Source organism: Castanea sativa, chromosome 10 (assembly GCF_040712315.1).
Source record: "Castanea sativa cultivar Marrone di Chiusa Pesio chromosome 10, ASM4071231v1".
Lineage (NCBI taxonomy): Eukaryota > Viridiplantae > Streptophyta > Magnoliopsida > Fagales > Fagaceae > Castanea > Castanea sativa.
The window spans coordinates 28,551,859-28,575,474 of NC_134022.1; the positions used below are offsets into that span (position 1 = coordinate 28,551,859).

Here is a 23,616-nt window from a genome sequence, read left to right on the forward strand (position 1 = left end):
TAAAATTTTCTTAAAATAATCAATTATATGAATTTTATCACTATGATCTGGGAGAAAATTCTGTATCTCGTTCAATAATGAATCTATACATAAAACTCTGTTAACAAGCAAATCTAACTAATCAATCCACAATATTAGTAAAGCAAGTGAGTTTGGTGGCGGCTCTAGGAATTTTTTCTAGGGTGATCATGAAGAAACTTAAATCTAATAAAAAGATAAATTCATATATTGACAAAAAAAAAAAAGCAAAAAAAAAAAAAAAAACTCAATAACATTAAGTCTCACAATTTTCTTCTACGATTTTAAATTTTTTTTTTTTTTTTGAAATCATTGCATGATAATCATATTAACAATGCTGCAAGCTACATCTTTTTCAAAATTTTAGTTAAATACAATTTTTCTTGGATTTTTCTTTTTGTTTGTAAGGGCTCAATATATTGTTAAGAGGAACAAAGTTTGAGGACAAAATTTGATTACAAACTTAGTTCTAATCTAAGACTACAACACACTAAACAAATTAAATGGCTACATATTTTGAAAATCTAATCATTGAATTGTATGTTCTTAAAACACATATTAATCGGATCTTATTTACTAATTGATCCATAAACTTATTTTTTCGAATAATTTTAGACTACAAAAACTTGAAATTTAAACATTTAATTGATGACATAAGCTATTGATCTTTGATCTTCTTGAAGTTTTGCAAGCATGGAGGATATAAGAAAAAATATAATCTAATTGTGGATTTGTCAAAATTCATATCTAATAATAATAAAAAATCAAGTGGAGCTGTAGCCTTAGTCTACAACCAAGTTAATTTGTTGCTAAAATTTGTCCAAAGTTTAAGTATATTGAGCTTAAAAAAATTTAGGGCGGTCACACATTTTTTTAGGGTAAAAAAATCATTAAATTTTTAAATTATATATATAATAATGATTTTCTTTCCAAGGTGGTCCTGTGACCACCCTGGCTCTAATGTGCAGCCGCTAGTGAGTGAGTTACATGTGCATATAAATAGAACTAAACTATAGTAGTTGAAACATTAACAACAGAAAGAAATGTCGTTTTTAATCTTTTGTTTTATATTTGAGTTTTGATAAATTAACAAAGGCTCTAAAGGCACCAGTGAACCGAACAATCATAATAATCTAATATATGATATTGGTCCCCTTGATATCAGAGCGACTCCTCTACTCTCATTTTCTCAACACTCATCCTGTGAGTTTGATGATCCTCATCATGAAGAAATATATCGTCTTTTATATTTTGTATAAAGTTTTTTTTTCCCCTTCCTTTATGAAAATGCTATATATATATATATATATATATATATACATTGAACATGTTTTAAGCCAGCTCTGCATATGGTAACTATAGATCCTATCACTTATGCAAGATCAGTTTGATAGCTCAATTTATCATGAGACAAAAACCTCAAAAATTCCACATTAATGGTTTCCATTATACAAAAAGTTAAAGGTACATGTAAATAACAGCGAAGCTTGCCTGATTTTCCAAAAACATTACACGTTTCTGCTTAGAAGAAAGCATTTCACTTCCATAAGCTTCTCTGAAAAATAACCACGAAGCTTATACATTACAAGCTCATCAAAGCTTTATTAGGTTTCTCACTTTGGATGATCAGAAGTCTTAATGAGTGGCTCTGTGCTTTCCTCAACGAGTTTAGAAGAAACTTCGGCATTTTCGTTTGGGGGATAGAGCACATAACGTTGACACATGAAAATAAGGTCAAAGAATATAGATACCTGCCATAGCATCCATCACATCTTTAAAAGAAGTCGAAAAGAAGGTAAAAACAAAAAGGATGAGTGCAATATGCATTCAATCAATCTTAATAAGAAATAAAATTTGACTGACCAATGAAATATCAACAAATCTTAAAAAAAAGAAAAGACTAATAAGGGGTAATGATATAAATGGCTGTTCGATTGTGCCCAGTCTTGAGCACAAGGTTTGCTAAAGGAATATGTCTAGGGATTTAGGAAGAAAAGTATAGCAAATTCTGTGCTTTACCACGTAGAGTTTGTCTAGCATTACTACCAAGCTATAGAAAATTTCAACGAACATTCATTCATCAAAACCAACATGTCCCTCAATATTTACTGGAACCTTTTTGAATTGGACTTTCAGGATTATATCAATAAGGAAAAATAATAGGCCATAATTATGACATAATAAAATCTCACAGAATCCTCAAAACTAAAATGAAAGAAAATAAATAGAATCGCATAAGATCCTCAAAAATAAGATACAACCAAATAAAGTTAAATCTTATAATTTGGACAAAACGGAATTAATCAAAGCATTAAATAAGTTAAATCTCTATGTAAATTAGCTTGGATTTTATACTGATCAACACTTGCTTAAATTTTCTTGCTGATAACATGATGTAATGCATAAACCATGACTTTAACCCTTACTCTAATTTTTCTATGTGAATAAACCTAAAATTTATATTGATCATCACTTACTTGATTTTTTTTTTCCTGACAGCAAGATGTAGTGCATGACCATAAATGCAAATGCTCCTACTGACTCGAATTTTCTAACATGAAGTGACACTGGAAGAAGATCTAAAGACTTCTTAGGTTTTTGACCGTGTATGTCTTCAAATGGACTCATGCCCATAGACCTAGCGATAAATGTAAATTGGGTAGCAGGGAAAATGAAATCTTCATTCACTGCACTGTCAATCTCTTTTAAGCTTATAATGATAAGGCCCTTTCTTTTGTTGCCTCTTTCGTCTTACAATTGTTAGTAGGCTTGGGTCGCAAAGGATTAAACTTGATGATCTTCCCCTCAAATACAAAGAAGCACAGGTTCAAACAAACCCAAGTAATGACATCAAAATCATAAAGCCAAGGTCTACCTAAGATGATACGTCATACATTGATTGGGATTACATCATACCATATCGGTCCTTGTATGAAAGGAATGAAACAAGGACAAGGCATCTCCCTTAAGGTGGCTATGATTACGTAGTCTACTCTAGATACCTCATATGGGTTGGGTAGGGTAGGGGAACATGTTTTTCAAACCTAGGCAAGAGATTGTATTCAAAGAGACTATTTTAATGCTTCCACTATTAATGATGAACTTGCCATCCTTGGCTCTGCATTTGGTGAAAGTGTGGAAAATTGCACTCTGCTGCCAACTGTCAATCTCTTTAGGTTGAGCCAAGGCACACCTATACTCTTACATGTGTATCTAGCCTATCCTCTATTTTCTTGCCTTTATGGCCCTAAACATTCTAGGTATTTGGGATATCCTTTGCACTGTTATCCATGTCTTTGATCTCATCAATATTAGGCTAATCCTCATAACCTTCCTGTTCTGGGCCATCAACAAAGAGGGCTTTATTGGCACAACTAGCGGCAACATGGCGAAAGCCCTGATACTTTAAGCATTGGATCCAGGACTTTGGTCATTAACTATTACCTTTCCTTTGCTATCCCTGCCTATGAGGATACCCTACTAGGGTTGAGCATCAGCTGAGGTGGACCTAGCCCGAAGTTACTACTCAAAGTTTGAGGATTGCTTGATATGTTTCAGGTCTTAGATTGCCATGCAAACTGAGGATTAGGGGCTACTTTATAGTTTTGAACATAGGTATAAGCCTGATCCAGGGTGGTGAATTCACGGAGGACTTGTAAACCTACTCAAGGTCACCCTCTCATCTTCGACTACGTTAATCTTGTATTCATCAAATTGTAATATGTAGTTGGTAATATGTCAATTACCTTGGCTCAGATTATGCCATTAATCTAGAAGATCACCCTAATAGGAGACAGGAAGATATTTCTCCTTATTTTTCTCCTTCATCTATATTCAATTAGTAATAGCAGGTTCGTTTCTCATAGTAAGGAGCTATCTGATACTCTCCCAGAAAAATTTGGATCTACGACCTATAAGCTTTATATTTGTGAATTAATCCCTTTGGAAGGATGCTTGTAAGAGTTCTAGTTGGGCATCAGACTTAGTGTGTCCTGTTCAATATTTGCAAACAGATCTTGGAATGTTTTTAGTAGGGTTTCTAGGGTTTGCTCCATGGTGGACTAGGACTCTGAAACTCAAAACTTGACACTAAATGGCCACTATGCAAGTGCATGCAAAAGGGGTGTGCTAAATGCAGATGCAAGTGATATCAACAAACTTTTTTTTTTCCCACAAAATAAATCTACCAACATAAGATAAAGCTAATTTAAGTATGGAGCTTGGTCAGTGATACAAAAGAAAGGTTGTAGTCAAGCAGTTGTGGTACTAAAAGTAACCCGTAATAGTCACAATTTTCCACTACTTAGGCAAGCTAAAAAATTGATGATAATTATTGGCTAAGTTAAAGGGATCTTAGAGCAAGATTTTTTTTAATCGAGGTGGATGATCAAAGAAATTTGTTGTCAAGTATGATTTTTTTGGGCCCAAAGGGTGAACAAGGAAGCAATTATTGACAACCAATGGCTATTTCTGGTAATGAAGTTTTGTAAATTAATCCATCCAAGCACAGAGAAGTTGATGACAATTTTAAATAGCAATTTAAATTGATAAGAGAAAATAGAAGAGTTCAGACCTGGATTGAGGTTATCTCTAAGTTCTAACCTGGGCTACCCTGAATTATGGGCTGCTCAACCAAGTGTATAGGCCATTGGGATGTAACTTATGATTGGGACTCTCGGGTGTGGCCATGTAGACAATCTGGACCTTGCATGGTTGAATACACTATGTCTGATAAATGGGATGCATAAAATTATAGCCACTTATCGCTAGCCTAGATGGTACTTCCTCTTGCCCTTTCCCAGCATTTTTCTTTTTTGAATTCTAAAGTTACATTACATGAATTACAGCCAACGTATTAAAAAAAGTACTCTCAAGGATTTCCCTGTTGACTAAAACTGCATCACTCTGAGATGGAAGTTGATTCTTAGAGACAATCAAGGCAGTGATCAGTGACGATAGTGGACGTCCTCATGGTTGGTATTGGTCCAAGCAACGATCAAATGGCACAGGGCCAGCAATGGTGAAATGATTCTTTGGTGCAGTTTTCCACAATGCAGAGTGAATGGTGGTCTCTTCGCACTACACACAAGGAGAAGAGAGCAAGCCCAGCAGCAGTGTAGTGAGCTTTTTAATGAAACTGCGGTGGTGACAGCTTGCAGCAAATGCAGTAGTGATTGTGATTTGATGGGGCTCGCCTCACCGCTGGGAATCTCATCAAGCATGTGTGGACTTGCAATTGGCAATTGTTTAGCAAACGAGTTTCAGTGCTTGATGGCTTATGATGTGGGTCAATGGAGTGATTGGTGACCACATGGGTTTCGGCCTGGTGTGAATGGGCTAGTGGTCCATCAGTTATTGTGAATTCTTGAGTGATCTTGGGATTTTTTGTCTGCATGGTGACAAGTTGTGCATTTGGATTGACCGATTGGCTGGACTTGTAAGGATGGGTAGATTTTGGTGCCGGTGGTTATGGAACATTGGTTTGAGATTTGGTACAGTGGTTGTGGCCTCTGAAGGCTAAGTTTATGGTTTTCTAGTGATGGTGGCTTGACAGATTAAATTGAATTGGGGTTTGCTTTGATACCAAAGCTGATGCCGTGCAACACAAGGTTTGTAAAAGGATAATGCCTAGGGATTTAGGCCAAAGAGCAAAACAACCCTAAGCTTCACCACCTATGGTAATTTCTAATTTAAACACTAGACTGCCTAGATTTTGAAAATTTTCAAGAACATTTTCATTCGTTAAAATCAACATTTCCCGGATCCTTTTTCAAATAGAGCTTCTAGGATTACATTAATATGGAAAAACAGTAAGCCATAATTATGACATAAATAAAATCACACTCAAAATCAAATTAAAAGAAAATAAATAGAATCCATATGATCCTCAAAATATAATAAAACCATTTCAAATCCCATTATATGGACTAATGGAATCAATCAACATTAATCTGGTGTCCACACTATGTCTCATGTACATCTCAAGCAACAACTAGCCTTTAAAAGCATGGTAAGTTTCTTTTATGAGGAGTTTGACATGATTGTTCAACTATTTTTCACTTAATTTCTTTCTTTAGTTTAAAAGAGCTGGCAGTAATTCTTATATCAATGACAACTCAAATTAAAATCTAAAAACAAAGTCATCTACCACGTATTTTATGGCAAAAGCACAAGAAAATGTAAACACCAGATTAATAAATATCAGTTAAAGAACAAGGTATAGAAGGTGAAAGTAAATCAGAGAAGTCAAGAATATTCTATACCAGAGATACCAGCATCTTTCCTATGTTCCCAAAAAAGTTCATCAAAGAACCTGGAAAGAACAACAGGTTAGGCATACATTACACAAGGGCAAATTTGGATGGTAAGATATATGCTTAAGGACGAAATAATACACCTTGATCTATTGACTGCACAGTCATCTGTAAAAAATTTGCCGTCCCTCCTGTAAAATCAAGTAAAATGTAGCCAATGCTGAATCCAGCAGTGCTTTTTCGTTTGAAGTTCATAACTGCCTATATTTCATAAAAAATTCATTAATACAATATGGATGGCAAATCCAGCTGATACTTTAAGTACAAAGATCATGATAACATCACAAAATGCCATCAATTACAAGATTTTTTTTCTTTCAATAATTATTTATATATGAGGTAAAGACAGTTAAAACACCTAGAATCAATGATATTTTCCCCTCTATTACCAATTAAGCAAAAGCAATTAATTTTGGAGTGCAACTCCAAGGGGTTGGTTTGGTGCTTCCAAAGGCTTCATGAGATCCATGATATCCTAGGTTCAACACTCCTACTCATTATCTTAGGGCCACCCCAAGAGATCCCTCCCTATAAGTACCTTGTTTGTGTGGAATGTGGGGCACTACACATACTCAGGGGAATAGTTAGATGCTTGAAGAACTCTGGACACCCACATTAACAAAATAAAAATAAAAATGGAGCACGTCAAAGCTATGTCCGTAAGGTATCTCATCTCAGCTTATTAATTTGCATTGCTTAATACTACTTTATGAAAATAGAAGCATAATTAAACAAATGAACCAATTCCAATTAATTGTTGATGCTCCACATTACCCATCAACATCTTAAAGGCTTGTCCAACACCCTAATTTTTACGAAAATTAAAAAAATTCAGGCTATGATGCAAAGTGAAATAGAATGATAAATTTGAATTTTAGAGGCTTTTCCAAGCACCCTTTTTTCGAAATCATAAAGTTACTAATTTGGGATGACCCATCCTATGTCAATTATAGTCAATGCAACCTCGCCGTCCAATTGAATTACTAAATAAAAATCACTGTTAAATAAAGGTTAAGTTGAAGTAACAGGTTAAAACTAGTCCTTCCCAACAAAGCGTCTCTTCAAATTCCACAGAAATATTTAAAATTCAAAAATTTTAATTAGCAACCAAGGATATTCCAACGTGAGACCTAGGGAAAGGATTGAAGGCAGTGCTGTAAAAGTGCAAAGTACAATCTAAGAGAGCCTCCTACAACAGTCACACTATACCCTGTGCCTTTAAGGACTTTTCATACATCAGATTACATTCAATAGCATAGCCAATAGATTAAGTACTCTCAACATCTTAAATAATATAATATAACTGACTTAAAACTGTCACAATTCTGACCTGGGGAATGTACTTGATGACTGTCATAAAAGCTTGAATTGAGCTGCAATAAAGAATTCACAGAAAGATTCAACAGAAAATTTAAAAACAGTTCTACAAATCAAAAGCAAGTGAAGTTCCCTCAGATTATTGAAGTTTCTTTCTGTAATCACTCCTCTTCTCTCCCTTTTATCAGCAGAAATACAACAGTAATAAAGCAATAAATAGAAACATGGAGATTTGGTAATGAAGTAGAATAATAAATAAGAACTTTTTCAATGGAAAAGAAAAAAAAAAAAAACACTCTGGGGGTAACTTACCCCACAAGTAATTTTCTATAAAAGAAGTTTACGACCAACTCACAAAACCTTTGAAGTTAGATTTGCAACCCAGTAGACAATTTGTTGACTACACCACACCTCTGGACTTTTTATATGTGAGCACCTTCACAAACAACATGTCTGCTTCAAGCCGAAACTCTGGGATCTCAGTGCACGCACTGATAGAAGGCAAAGAACTTTGTGGTTTTAACAAATATGGGTCCTTGAAGTTCTTCGTTAAAGGTATACATTAGGGTGCAAAGTCAAGAACTAGAGCGAGAACAAGAAAGAGGCTTTTGGGTTTTGAAACAGAGAAAGGCTCTCAAAATGCTCAATGGTACGACAGCCTTCGTGGTTAAAAAGTCATGCTTTATTTGTATTTATAAGTTAAAAATAAAACAACACAATCCTTTCCTCATGGGAAAAAAAAACAAAGACTAAAGATCTTGCTCAAACAAGGGACATGGGAACTTTCAGTTTCAATTGTTGTTTTGCTTGAGCAAGATTGTCACAGTTGCAATTTTTTATTCAGCTTCAAGACTTGTCTTTTTCTTCACAAATGCACGAGCGTTACAAACTCTTTTTAAGAATACAACGTCAAAGGATATTACTAATCCAAATCCTAACACAACCTAAGCATCTTCATAGATCATTGTGAAACTTCCTTCTAATCAAGTGACAAGAAGGCCAAGGTTCCTATATTCATCTGCAGTATCATGACAAAATTCCAATAATTCAAGAATAATCCCCGTTTAAGATTACCCCATCCTCACCAGCTTAGCTGGTCTACTAAGAAGGCCTCTATGCCAGTGCATAGAGAAAAAGTCCAACATTGTAAGGAGAAGAGTCCAGAGTTTCTTTAATTTTCCAACAGTCAGCATTTTCCAAATTGGAAAGACTATAGATTAAACATTTTCATTATCAGAGAGAAGTTTTAGGAACTAAATATGGAGTAACCATATCTTTCACAGTAAAACCGAAGCAAAAGAAATGAGAGGAATCTGTACACTCAAGTGCAACTAAGATAGCAATATTATTATATTAGAGATGAAAGAGTATAGTCTCCAAAAGGATGAAGAAAAATGTCACACTGAGGCCAAAAACAAGTAATTGTGTCCAGGCTCATCTTATTGATGCATCTTATAGTGCAAGTGACAAGTCCACCTTTCCAAACCAGATGTATGGCAATTTCAATCTTCATAGTGTGCAAAGGCATAAAGAAAAATCAGATCTTAGAAATCACACTGATATTAACTTCAACGTAGAACTATCCTTAATGCAGGTAAAGTGATATTCGACCATTTGAGAATCCATGGTAACAAGTTGATGTGAAAAAATAAACATCAAACTAAAAGAGGGGTACAACAACAACAACTGATCTTTGTCTCAAAAGTTTGGGGTTGGTTATGGATCTAAGCAACAAACTAGTCAGGATCGACCACATATATTATTTTCTGCAAAATAAACGTAAAAATAGGGGGCCAAAAAAAAAAAGCTTTGCATTTAATGGTCATCCTATCCTCCTAGGCAAATTGAAAATAAATTATCAGCCATTATTGCCATCCACATAAGGTTGAAATTCAAGATACATAAAAGAGAAACATCTTACTTGAAAATGGAGATTAGCCAAAGCCAAGAATGGCTTGGTAGAGCTAGGAAAAAACAAACAGCAGCAGATAAGAACACGGCAAAGATCATTGCAATAGCAATCTTGGAAACCTTCTGACTTCCGCGCTATAGAAAACCATCAACAAAGGTGAAATTCAATACTCCACTCCCCAACAAGATTTACCAAGATAAAGATCTTCCACAAGAAGACATGAGCTCAGTGAGGAAGAGTAAACCACTTACATCATAGATTAAAATTTGGAACACGATTGTTGAGGTGGCAAGAACAGCATGAGTAGAGAAAGCAACGTCATTTGCAGCAACAGGTATCATCTGCAATAATTAGAATAACAACGAAGTAAAGAAAAAAAAAGTTACCATGAGAATCAAATCCAAATACCCAGAACTTCAAATTCACACAATGTCACCCACAATCCAAAAAAACAAAGCAAAGATTTCATTTTTTGTTGTTGTTGAAAACTTAGAACCGTTTTACTATCTGGGTACAAAGAAGAAAGCACAAACAAACCTGTTCATAGCCATATTTTTCATAGTACTGCTTTTGAATAGCTGAGCTAAAGTAAAGGGAAGCGTTGTATATTAGATACGTAGAGTGCTTTATCAAATTCAGAACCGCGAAGTCGAAGCTCAACCCCACCACACTATTACACGTTCACACAAAAAACCCAAAGAAGAATTACTAACTTGTACAAACGTAGTACTTGGTGTTAATGTAATTGTAAGCTGTACAAGGAGTATATATATTACAACCTTTTCCTACGGAAATTCAAGATGATTTGCGGGTAGTAACCAATGGACCACGATGAGAAAGCAGTCCACCCCAGAACCTGGTACGTGATTTCCAGCAGAATTGAATTCCATGAAGCCATAGAAAAATCCTTTTCCTACTTATTATTCTAGTAATAATAAGTACTCGTCCAATGGCATTGAAATTTGGTAGAGAGAGAGAGAGAGTTGGTGGGCAAATTATTTTTTTTAATATGAAACTCGACACTGAGGGAAAAATTAACGGGTGATCTAAGGTTTATAAACCATTTTTAGAAGCTTTTTATTGGAAGTAAAAAAACAGCGAACTCTTTTTGACTATTTTTTTTTAATTTCTTTGAAAAGTATAATTAAAATTCCCTTAAAATAGTTTTTTTAATCAGGTCAGCCCAAGCGTTTTGGAAGCCTTTCAAATGGAGCTCTATGTTATCATTTAAATAATATTTTATACAATAAATTTTTTTAAATTCATTCTTTTTACTTTTTAATATGATTTTTTTAAAGAAAATGCTAAAGGTATAACAAATTTTATTATAAACTAGTGTTGGAATGAATGTGATCAATGACATGAGGCTTACAAAAATACTAGAAATATTATAAAATTTATAACATGAGAATTACAAAGATATATTATCAATCACAAATATCCATTCAAAAAATGCATTTAATAGTTTGTTGACATTCACCTATCATATTAATTGTCACATCAAATCAATCAATATCAATATATATATAAAAGTAGAGACCTCATATGAGAGAGTATGAGGTTCTGTTATGTGGTGCTCTCTTTGACAAGATTTTGTTCACATAAATTCTTTACTCAAGTGTCACATAAGAGATAAAGACTAATTAAAATTCAAATAATAACTCCCATGAAAAAAATATTCAAAAGGTAAGAAAATTATCTTCTTAGATTCATTGTATCAAGACATTTCTCAAGTACCACATTATAGATAAGGACTAATTAAAATTTAAAAGATAAAGACTCTTTATTTTTCTGAATTCATTGTTTGAAGACTTTCCTCTCTCTCACAAAGTACAAAACTTTTCGTGTTTTCACTCACCCCTTTTCACCTCTTGCACTTCTACTACTTTATATACACATAGCTATAGTCTTTCATCTTCATGCCATAGGTTAGGTGCTTTTTGATTTTGTTTTAGACCTCACAATTTATATAAAAGCAGAGACTTCACGTGAGAGAGTATGAGATTCTGCCATGTGGTGCTCTCTTTGACAAAGAATTTGTTCACATAAATTCTTTACTCAAGTGCAACATAATTAAAATTCAAATAATAACTCCCATGAAAAAAATATTTAAAAGGTAAGAAAATTATTTTCTTAGATTCATTGTATCAAGACATTTCTCAAGTGCCACATTATAGATAAGGACTAATTAAAATTTAAAAGATAAAGACTCTTTATTTTCCTGAGTTAATGGTTTCAAGACTTTCCTCTATCTCACAAAGCACAAAACTTTTTGTGTTTTCACTCACCCATTTTCACTTCTTGCACTTCTACTACTTTATATACACCTACCTATAGTCTTTCATCTTCATGCCATAGGTTAGGTGCTTTTTGATTTTGTTTTAGACCTCACAATTTATATAAAAGCAGAGACCTTACGTGAGAGAGTATGAGGTTCTGCCATGTGGTGCTCTCTTTGACAAAGAATTTGTTCACATAAATTCTTTACTCAAGTGCCACATAAGAGATAAAGACTAATTAAAATTCAAATAATAACTCCCATGAAAAAATATTTAAAAGGTAAGAAAATTATTTTCTTAGATTCATTGTATCAAGACATTTCTCAAGTGCCACATTATAGATAAGGACTAATTAAAATTTAAAAGATAAAGACTCTTTATTTTCCTGAGTTAATTGTTTCAAGACTTTCCTCTCTCTAACAAAGTACAAAACTTTTCGTGTTTTCACTCACCCCTTTTTACCTCTTGCACTTCTACTACTTTATATACACCTAGCTATAGTCTTTCATCTTCATGCCATAGGTTAGGTGCTTTTTGATTTTGTTTTAGACCTCACAATTTATATAAAAGCAGAGACCTCACGTGAGAGAGTATGAGGTTCTGCCATGTGGTGCTCTCTTTGACAAAGAATTTGTTCACATAAATTCTTTACTCAAGTGCCACATAAGAGATAAAGACTAATTCAAATTCAAATAATAACTCCCATGAAAAAATATTCAAAAGGTAAGAAAATTATTTTCTTAAATTCATTGTATCAAGACATTTCTCAAGTGCCACATTATAGATAAGGACTAATTAAAATTTAAAAGATAAAGACTCTTTATTTTTTCAAGTTCATTGTTTCAAGACTTTCCTCTCTCTCACAAAGCACAAAACTTTTCGTGTTTTCACTCACCCCTTTTCACCTCTTGCACTTCTACTACTTTATATACACCTACCTATAGTCTTTCATCTTCATGCCATAGGTTAGGTGCTTTTTGATTTTGTTTTAGACCTCACAATTTCTTGGTTTCTTTGTCATTTTTTTTACTACTATTTAGTGTGGTATTGGTATGAGTCTCAACCATAAAAGTAAAAAACAATGATTATTATGGAGTTTTCTTTGTTGTGAATCAAGTTTATCTCAACTTTAGTTGCAACCTTAAGTTTAGTTGCAGTTATTCAGGAATAGTGTAAAACGATGTACAAATCACAATCATATTGTTAGTTCTCTCCATCAAAGCTACAATTAGGTAGTTCTTCACATAATTTTTATGTTCTTTCTCATGTATTTTTCACGTATAATACTTATCCACCTATATTTTTTTGATTACGTTTGTTAGTGTTGTAAGTTATAATTGTTGTGGTTTGTTAAGATTAGTTTCAAATGATTTAATTTGTTGTTATGGTTTTGATGTACAATTGTAAGTTAATTAGCATGCTCTACTTCTCTATATAAAGACAAAGCTCATGTGTAAAATTAATAATACAAGATTAGTTCTCCCATTTTTAACTAATACTTTTCTTGAATTTTAGAATTCTCTTTGTTTTTGTTTTTTTTAAGAATATAAAAAGACATATTAGAGGTGATTAAATATTGATAAATGGAAGTGTATTTAGCCAATTTTTCTTTATTTGATTACATTCTCTATATGTTGCTATACAAATAATTTTGTTTCATTTAGATTACGAACAAAGTGTTTGAGATTGGGGTCTTGGGATTTGGTGGTGAGAATAAAGTGGTTGAGGAAGTGTTCAGTTTTAGAAATAAAGTTTACCTTTTATCTAGATGTTATTTTATTATTTTAAATATTAAATTTATAATATGGTGTAAACTCCTAGAAATTTCTAATAACTATGTAATTACAAAATATATATATATATATATATATATATATATATATATATATATATATATATATATATATATATATATTAGTAAAGAAAATCTACTCAATAGTCAGAAACTACTTTTAGGATAAGGAAAAATTAAAATTATAAAATATGAATTAAGAAAATTAAGTTTCAAAGCATTCAACAATATTATGGGAAACATCATTAATACTATATAACAAAATGATTACTATATATGGGTCTTAAAAAAATAAAAATTATTTTCAAATGAAATTACCAAGTATCCGAGCATTGCGCGGGAAATTATCTAGTTATAAAAATTATGGAGACCACCACGCACCCTTGGTGCAGTGATCACTCCACAAACATAAGTTTTTGTGGGGTGTGGGGGGCAATGGCCGAGATTTAAGTCTCTAGAAGAGAGTTTTACACACATATACACTTAGATTAGGTTAGAGTAGAATTTTTATCCTGTATAAAAATAATTAAATAAATAAAAGTTACTTGTGATTAGTAACATGTTTATTTGTAAGACCTATTTATTTAAATTTGTCTTATCTCTATCTCTAGCATTACTTAATTCTTTGAGCCTTCTTAATAGTGAAAAAAAAATGCATACTAAAATGTTTTAATATCTTCCAAAAATATTTATATATAAAAAAAAAAATTGCTCCCAAATTTGGGGCCTTCTCTAGTAAGGGGGCCCTAGGCAATGGCCTAGGGCCAGCCCTGTTCTTAGCAAATGTCCTAAGAAGAGCCGTTAATATAACTATTTTTTGGTTGCGAATTTGACAAGGAGCACCACAGGTAGGACGAACTCAGATGGGGTCCAAAGGGGCTTGGGCCACCCCTAGGTCTAAATTTTTTTTTTTAGTCATTTTATATTTCATTTTTTTAGTTGGGCTCCCCTTCTCCCCAATTAGTCTAGCTAGCATAACCCAAATAGCAATTATCCAACCCAAAAATTTAACAAAAACAATAAAAATATTCACAACGGTGATTGTATTTTAGCAAAAAAAAAAAAAAAACTATTTTACCACCAAAGAACAAGAAAATCATGTGTTATTGGAGAAGCTAAAGCTAAATTTTTTGCAATTACAATAAACTGTTATAAATACTATTTGACTGTAGTAAGTTGTTAAAAATAAAATACAATATTTTATTAAGATTATACCTCCTCCTTTGATTAAAACTCAAATTCTCTCTCATGATTCTCTTCTTTATTATTGTGAGGTACATGAATTCCAGTAAGGTAATTGCGCCACGTGTTATACCCGTGACCGAGGAGGACTGTTATCCTACCGAGGAGGCCACGCCCTCGGATTGTAAGTTTACATCAATAGCATGTCATCAGAGGAGGTCACGCTGTACAAAAAGAGTTTCGGAGAAGGGGCTAGCACTGACATGACTAAAGAGTTGGTGGCTGCCGCCACATTTAATGCATCTCACCAAACCTCTTGGCTGCATTTATGTGGAGAAGACCCCTGAACAGTGCTACTTTGACTGTCGCAACTCATAGGGGGATTGGGAATGTGTCTAATGGGACAGACACTCAAATAGTGGCCTGGATGGTCAACAAATGGAGGGCCAAGATCATCTAAGGGAGCTATCTAATGCAAGGAACCCTCCAGGGATTGAGGGCCAGAGAAAAAAGAGAGAAAATTATTGTAGCATCAAGGATAGGACTTGTAACCAAAATCCAATAGAAGCATATATATAAGATTCAGTCTCTTTGGATCGTGCCGAGGACGATTTACTTCGTGCAAACCAATCGTATTCCTGTTTTCTTTTCATCTGGGCTTGCTATAGTTGTCTTTTGATTCATTAAAGCCTAATTTTCCAACCCACTCTCTACAAATTCATTGTATTAGGCTCTTTGGGCCTAAGCCTTATTCCCTTTGGGCTTGAGAACTAAATCCAATCCTTACAATTGGTGCCATCTGTGGGGAATTATTGGAGCTCTAGTGAAAACAACATAGAAGTATGGTAGGCTCAGGGTCAAACCAAGAGGAATCTGTGGGGTCCCAATGTCAAGATGAGCGAGGAAGGGACCAGGAGGTCAGTGTACACACCACACATACTAGTAGGAGCCAGTCCAGGGGTAGGAGCCACGTCTCTCATGAGGCAACTACCAAAAGCATGCAATTAGAAATTGATTGTTTGAGAAGAAAGTTACGCCGAGAGCGACGTAGAGGAACTCCTTCAAGTTCTGACCATTCTTCTGATAGTAATAATGATAAAAGCTACCGGCACAGGTTAAGGACTCCTCCTAGTGAGTCTTTTTCGTACAACGGGGAGCGTCATGATAGGCAGGGGAGGAGAAGCCCGTCACGTAAAGGCTCGAGTAGCGATGCCATGAGTAGGGCTCTGAATCAGATCTCTAAGGCACCTTTTACTCGGCGGTTTACTCAGCTAGCATTTACCATCTACAAATGTAGGACGGACCCCATGGAGCTCGTGAGCCATTTCAACCAGAGAATGGCTGTGTACTCCAAGTACAAAACTTTGATGTGCAAAGTGTTTCCGTCCAGCTTAGGGTTTGTGGTGATGAGTTGGTTTAATGGCCTAAAGAAGGGTTCTATTGGCTCTTTTAAGGAGCTCACGAGGGCCTTTGGCTTTCAATTTATAACTTGTAGTAGGGTTCCTCAACCTTTGGATTCCTTGCTGTCTATGGCTATGAGAGAGGGGGAAACCCTAAAGACGCACTCTAACCGATACTAGGAAATGTTTAGTGAAATCGATGGGGATTTTGACGACATAGCTATAAGGACGTTTAAGGTCGGCCTGCCTATCAAGCATGATTTAAGGAAATCATTGACGCGTAAGCAATTAGTAATGTGTATCAGCTCATAGATTGCATTGATAAGTATAAACGAGTCAAGAAAGACCAGCAACTGGGTAAAGGCAAGGCTAAGATAGTCTCTTAGGATATGAGGGACTTCAGGTTGGACAAGTACAACAATAGTCGTCCTCGGAGGGATTTTTCTGGGGCAATCTGGGGGTTGCTGCTGCTTAAATGGTTAGCACAGTGTTCTGATAACCAATGCATCAAATCTTGGAGAAAATTAAGAACGAACCATATTTTCAATGGCCAAACAAGATGGAAGGAGATCCTGCGAGGCACAATCAGCGCCTTTATTGCAGTACCACCAGGAACGAGGCCATACTACAGAGGACTATAAAACCTTGTGGAATCACCTAGAGCAGTTGCTCTGAGGTGGCAAGTAAAAGCAATTTTTATATCACCCCAACGCACAGAGAGGCCAGGTAGGGACCGGATCACGGGGGATGCTTCTTCAAAGCCACCTCCGGGCACAATCAACGTTATTCTTGCCGCCCCAGGAAGGACTGGTTCTCACCCCTCTAGGGTGTTATCTATAGCTCAGCCACCCCGGGAAGGCTCCTCTCCTGCGCCGAAAAGAAGTAGGGGAAGTCCGACCAGCGCTAAGTTTCTCTGAAAAGGGTAAGGTTGGCACCTTGTAGCCACAAGACGACACATTGGTGGTTACCCTCAGGATAGGGGGTATGATGTGAAGTGAGTATTGGTTGACCAAGGCAGTGGGGCAGAGATTATATACCCTGACTTGTATAAGGGGCTAAAGCTGAAACTAGAAGATTTGACCAATTATGATTCGCCCTTGGTGGGTTTTGATGGGAAGGTAGTCATATCGAAGGGCCAGATTAGACTACCAGTACAGATAGGATCAGATGTAGTAAAAGTGAACTTCATTGTAGTGGATACTTACTCCCCCTATATTGCCATCGTGGCAAGACCTTGGCTACATGCCATGGGCGCCATCTCTTCCACTTTACACTTGAAGGTGAAATATCCTTCTAGCGACCAAGTTGAGGAATTAGTTAGGGGCCAGTCTATGGCTAGGCAGTGTTTGGTTTCCGCTATCAGGCATTAGACCGAAGAAGAGCCCTTGGTTTCTGTTGAGCAAGGTTTATAGAAATCAAAAGAACCGGCTTTATTTACATATATAGCAGAAGGGGAGAGGTGTGAGGAATTGGAAAGGGTCGTTATAAGTGACGATGAGGAGAAATTCTTTCAGATTGGGGCTCAATTGCCTCCTCATGAGTCCTCAGGAGAAGGAATAGCTGGTAGTATTTCTTAGAGAGAATATTGATGTGTTTGCATGGAATGCTTACGAGGCCCCTGGAGTGGACTTGAGCTTCATCTGCCACTATTTGAATGTCAACCCAGATGTCATCCCCAAAAAGCAACCACCTCGGCGCTCGTCTAAAGAGCACTCTGATGCTGTCAGGGACGAGGTGATCAAGCTCAAGCAGGCTGGGGCCATTAAAGAAGTTTCTTACCTTGATTGGCTAGCCAACATAGTGGTAGTGAAGAAGAAGAGTGGAAAATGGCGAGTATGTGTGGATTTTACAGATTTGAACAAGGTGTGCCCTAAGGACCCCTTTCCTATGCCTCGGATAGATCAATTGGTGGATGCCACTGTAGGACATCCTCAGATGAGATTTTTAGACGCATTCCAAAGGTACCATCTAATACCCTTAGCTTTTGATGATCAAGAGAAGACAACTTTTGTTACTCCTACTAAGAACTACCATTATAAGGTGATGCTTTTTGGGTTGAAGAACGCAGGATCCACCTATCAGAGGATGATAACCAGGATGTTTGAGCCACAACTAGGGGAAAGTATTGAGATCTATATAGATGATATGGTAGTGAAGAGCAAGTTAGAATCCGAGCAAGTTAGAATCCGAGCACGTTAGTGACCTCAGAAACATCTTTAGGATATTGAGGAAACACAAGTTGCGCATTAATGTTTCTAAATGCTCTTTTGGTGTCGGTTCAAGAAAGTTCTTGGGGTACATGGTCACTTATCGCGGAATCGAGGTTAATCCTGATCAAATTAGAGCAATTAACAGTTTGCAGCCTCCTCGAAATCCTAAGGAAGTCCAGAGGTTAACGGGAATGATTGTTGCCTTGAACTGATTTATCTCTCTGTCAGCAGATAGATGCAAACCTTTCTTCCAATTGTTAAATAAGTGGAAAGGGTTTGAGTGGACCGAGGAGTGCACCCTAGCCTTTCAGCAGTTGAAGGAATACCTCTCTCGACCACCCATCATGTCTAAGCTTGAGAAAGATGAAGTCCTGTTTGCTTACATTGCTGTAGCTCCCCATGCTGTTAGCTTGGTACTAATACGAGTTGATGATGGCATCCAAAGGCCTGTCTATTATGTAAGCAAATCCTTACATGAAGCAAATTCTGGTACCTGCCACTCAAAAATGCCATATTAGCAGTGGTGCATGCCACACGTAACCTCCCCTATTATTTTCAAGCTCACACGATGGTGGTGTTGACTCAACTTCCTATTGAGACTCTACTGCGGAAAGCTGACTACACGGGGAGGATTGCTAAATAAGGTACTATTCTGGGGGCCTTTGATCTCAAGTATATGCCATGCACCTCTGTTAAAGGTCAAGTCCTTACTGACCTGGTGGCCGAGTTTGCTGAACCTTCTATAGAAGAAGAAGAAGAAGAAAAGTAAGGCATGGATGGAAAATCAGTTGGAGCGGTCTCTTTACAAGAGCTTCTATCTTGGAGGGTATATGTTGATGGTGCTGCTAATTAAAGAGGATTTGGAATGGGGCTAGTTATGATATCTCCCGAGGGGATTGTTATTGAGAAATCCTTGAGGTTAGGTTTCTCGGCCATGAATAAGGAGGCTGAGTACGAGGCCTTGTTAGTAGGAATGACCATGGTTCAGAAGATGGGAGGAAAAGCGCTAAAAATGTTTTTAGATTCTAGGCTGGTTGTTGGACAGGTAAAGGGTGAATTAGAAGCCAGGGATCCAAGGATGCAAGAGTACTTGAGTTAGGTTCGACATTTACACTCAGAATTCAAATCCTTCGCCTTACAACAAATCTCTAGAAGTAGAAATACTCATGCAGATTCCCTTACCACGCTGGCAACCTCCTCGACTCAAAATTTGCCTCGAGTCATCCTAGTTGAAGATTTGTGTAAACCTGCCGAGGTAAAGAAGGATGCAGTTCAGGTCCATTAGATTAGGGTGGGACCTAGTTGGAAGGATCCTATTGTTATGTTTCTCAAGGATGACATCTTGCCCAATAAGAAAGGGGAGGTTGAAAAGGTGCAGAGAAAAGCACCTCGTTTTTTGTTGTTTGAGGACCAAAAATTCTATAAATGCTCTTTCTCTAGACCTTACATGCTGTGTATACATCCTGAGGTAGTAGAACCCCTCCTAGAAGAGTTGCATGAGGGGATTTGTGGGAGTCATACAGATGGCAGATCTCTATCTCATAGGGCCCTCACTCAAGAGTACTGGTGGCCAGGTATGCAAAGGGAAGCACACGAGTATGTGAAGAAGTGTGACTAATGCCAAAAATTTTCCCCAAACATTCATCAACCTGGGGGTGTCCTTAATCCTCTCTCTAGTCCCAGGCCTTTCGCTCAATGGGGTTTAGATATTGTAGGACATTTTCCTAAGGCAGCAGGAAACAGAAAATGGCTTTTGGTTGGCACGAATTACTTCACCAAGTGGGTTGAAGCTGAACCTCTGGCAAACATCAGAGATGCGGATGCTAAGAGATTTATATGGAAAAATATTGTTACTCGGTTTGGGATTCCCCACACCCTTATCTCGAATAATGGGCTTCAGTTTGATAGCAAGGCTTTCAGGAGGTATTGTTGTGACTTGGGCATTAAAAACATATATTCAACTCTTGCTTATCCCCAAGGAAACGGGTAGGCCGAGGTTGTGAATAAAGTTATAGTGAATGGGCTCAAAAAGAGATTGGATGATGCTAAGGGCAAATGAGTGGAAGAGCTACCCTACGTACTTTGGACATATAGAACCACCCTTCATAGGTCCACAAGTGAGACTCCTTTTTCCCTAACTTATGGAGCCGAGGCCGTAATTCCTCTAGAGATTGGATTCCCAATGCTGAGGAAAAGTTTGTTCACTCCGAACAACAATGAAGGGTTACTAGAAAAAAGCTTGGATCTGATTGAAGAGCAGAGAGAAAATGACATTGCTCAGTTGGCATATTATCAGCAAAAGCTTAAGTAAGGGTATAATTCAAATGTGAAGTTAAGGCCACTAGCCCCTGAAGATTTGGCATCGTGGAAGGTCTTGGGAACTGCAAAGAATCCAGCATGAGCAAAGTTATGACCCAATTGGGAAGGGTCATATTGCATCATCTCGGTAGCTAGGGTAGGAGCGTATTTCTTAGAAAATCTAGACGAAAAAAATTGTATCACGCCCCTAAAATGTAAATAATCTGCGAAGGTATTACTATTAAAAAAAAGTATTTCTATCATGTGTTACTTATGGCATTATTTGTTGCAACTTATTATTTCTCTAAGTACTAAACAGAACCTTAGTCCTGCCTAACTCCTCAGACTACATACCTTGGGTAAATTAATACTCTTCACTATTTCTCTAAGTATTAAACAGAGTCTTGGTCATGCCTGGCTCCTCAGACCACATACCTTGGGTAAATTAATACTTTTAAATATTTCTCTAAGTGTTAAACAGAACATTGGTCATGCCTAACTCCTCGGACCACATACCTTGGATAAATTAATACTCTTCAATATTTCTCTATGTCGTAAACAAAATCTTGGTCATGCCTGACTCCTCGGACCACATACCTTGGGTAAATTAATACTCTTCACTATTTCTCTAAGTATTAAACAGATCCTTGGACATGTCTGGCTCCTCAGACCGCCTATCTTGGGTAAATTAATACTCTTCACTGTTTCTCTAAGTGTTAAACAGAACCTTGGTCATACCTGGCTCCTCGGACCACATACCTTGGGTAAATTAATACTCTTCATTATTTGTTTAAGTGTTAAACAAAACTTTGGCTACGTCTGGTCCCTTAGACCACATGCCTTAGGTAAATTAACACTATCCACTAATTATGCGAACTCTCGGATCAATTGCCCTGGGGGAATTAACACTTAGTGAACCCACCAAGGACGGAACCCCATCATATGCATCATCACACGAAAACAAGGACTCACCCTAGGCCTTAGCAGAGGTATTCTGAGGGCTCATTGAGATACTCTTAAGATAAGGTACTCTTTTCCTACTAAGTACTTTGCTTACCTTTGAGGACTCATGCCTCCCCTGTTAATTGCACAATTTTCAATATTAACACTTAGTCATTTTTTCTCATCATTTACATGGTTTCACTCTGTTTGATTAAACAACAAATCATCACCACTAACTTTTGTTAAAGCAATGATGTTAATTCTTAGAATCATTATTAACCTAAAACCTTAACATAGGGCAAAGCAAGGAATATAGTTAACCAAATATAGATATCACGAACAAAAAAAAAAAAAAAGAGTTTCATAGAATGAAAATCAACATATTTTCATTAAATAGAGAAATAATTACATTATGGACAAAGGCAGACTGTCATGAAAAAGGAAAATTACAAAAAATAATATTAAACAAGGAAATGCTATTACAATAATAAAAATAAAAAAGGGAAGGAAAAGGATCCTAAGCTATGCCTTAGGTTTGGGAGGAGGGTCTTCCTTGGACTTGGCCTCAGCTTCCTTTGCCTTGGGATCAGCCCCCCTTGATTTGGCCTCAGCCTCCTTTGCCTTAGGAGCAACCTCCTTGAGCTTGAGTACAGCTTCGGGATCCTTGGCCTCTAGCACGGGCTCAACCTCTTTACCCTTGCCCTTCTCCTCTGGCCGAGGACCACCCTGGCCAACCCCCTCACTTTGGACCACCTTTACCCCTTGGCCTTGGTCACTAACTTGTTTAGGCCCTGTGGAGGCCTTGGGAGGAGGAAGAGAGGTCTGGGTGATAGAAGGCTGCTCAGAGGGAATAGGCGTGAGAACAGTGGGAGGTGGGAGTGCAGCTGGAACATCACGGATGTCAGGAGGATAGTACACGTTCTCAGCCTTCCTCCACTCTAAGGTAGCAGGGACTCCTGCCACATTAAGGGCTTCTGTCCACACCATCTGGAAGTAGTCCTTACATACCTTAGCGAGCTCCTCCACCAGGCGAGCCTCAGTCTCTTCCACCCCAAGGTTGTAGAAGGCATGTGCCGAGGCCTCTACGGTTTCCTTGATCATTTGGGCAGCTTCTTTGGCCTTGGCCAGCTCTACCTTCAGCTCTAGGACCTGCTGTTGGGCTGTGGCTCGCTCTATTTCAGCATCATGGAGCTTTTTGCATTGCTCCTTAGCCTGGTCTTCGGTGTTCTTGAGCCTGGCCTCAGCACTTCGTCTCTCCCTCTCCTCCACTGTCATATTTGTAGCGAGTTCCTTATTTTTCTGCTCAGTTGCGCCCAGGGCCTTGTCAGCATCGGCCCGAAGGCTGGCCTTGGCTTTAGTCTCGTTTCGAGCCTCCTTCACCCATTCCTTGGCAGTAAACCTCCTGAATGGCCTGCACAAAATCGACGAACAAGTGCATTAAAAAAAAAATATGAAAAAAGAGAAAAATGAGGAAGAGATAACCAAACAAGACATGCCGAGGAACTTACCAAGGCTAGATCCCTTTTCAGGGATAAAAAAATGTCTGGCTGCCTCATTTTCTTCAATGCAGCCATGTCCTTTGACAAAAGGAAGGGCTGCTCTAGGGCATCAGCCAGATAGTGCGCATGCCCTTTTTGGAACTCCCTAATGGTGGAGTTCCGGGAAATGGCTTCCTCGTCCAACTCCAGCCGAGGGGCCCAGGCGGGGATTTGATGCCGCACTTCAGCCACATCCTGCTCTTCCTTGCTCTTGACCGAGGAGGCCCACACCTGGCCCCTGGTCATTTTCTGCTACTTTGGTTCCTTTTGGCGAACCACCTCCCCTTTTTCGGCTCCTTCTACCTCTTTCCTTTTCTTCTTCAGATTGGGCATAGGGAGTAGGCTAATTGTGGGAGGAGGAGGAGGGGGAAAAGCAGGGAGAGGCTAGGACCCCGAAGCATCTTTGGACGTCTG

The 23,616-nt window shown here is 37.3% G+C and overlaps 1 protein-coding gene across 1 annotated transcript; it reads right to left on the reverse strand.

Annotated features, from left to right (window-relative positions):
- Positions 1 to 1,417: 1,417 nt before the first annotated feature.
- Positions 1,418 to 10,584, reverse strand: LOC142613892 (cystinosin homolog). Its single transcript, XM_075786411.1, has 8 exons — positions 10,341 to 10,584; positions 10,099 to 10,231; positions 9,813 to 9,902; positions 9,571 to 9,695; positions 7,663 to 7,705; positions 6,416 to 6,533; positions 6,282 to 6,331; positions 1,418 to 1,769 (listed from the first exon to the last, which is right to left on the reverse strand). The coding sequence occupies exons 1-8, from the start codon at positions 10,457 to 10,459 to the stop codon at positions 1,632 to 1,634; spliced, it is 816 nt and encodes a 271-aa protein (XP_075642526.1). The 5' UTR covers positions 10,460 to 10,584; the 3' UTR covers positions 1,418 to 1,631.
- Positions 10,585 to 23,616: the final 13,032 nt, after the last annotated feature.

Excerpts from the sequence above, each read along its gene's own strand:
- LOC142613892 (XM_075786411.1), bottom strand. The coding sequence starts at position 10,459 with ATGGCTTCATGGAATTCAATTCTGCTGGAAATCACGTACCAGGTTCTG. Across the intron at positions 10,232-10,340 it reads TTGAATTTCCGTAGGAAAAG|TGTGGTGGGGTTGAGCTTCG; the intron begins GTTGTAATATAT and ends AACGTGTAATAG. Across the intron at positions 7,706-9,570 it reads TGGCTAATCTCCATTTTCAA|CTCAATTCAAGCTTTTATGA; the intron begins GTAAGATGTTTC and ends TCTTTATTGCAG.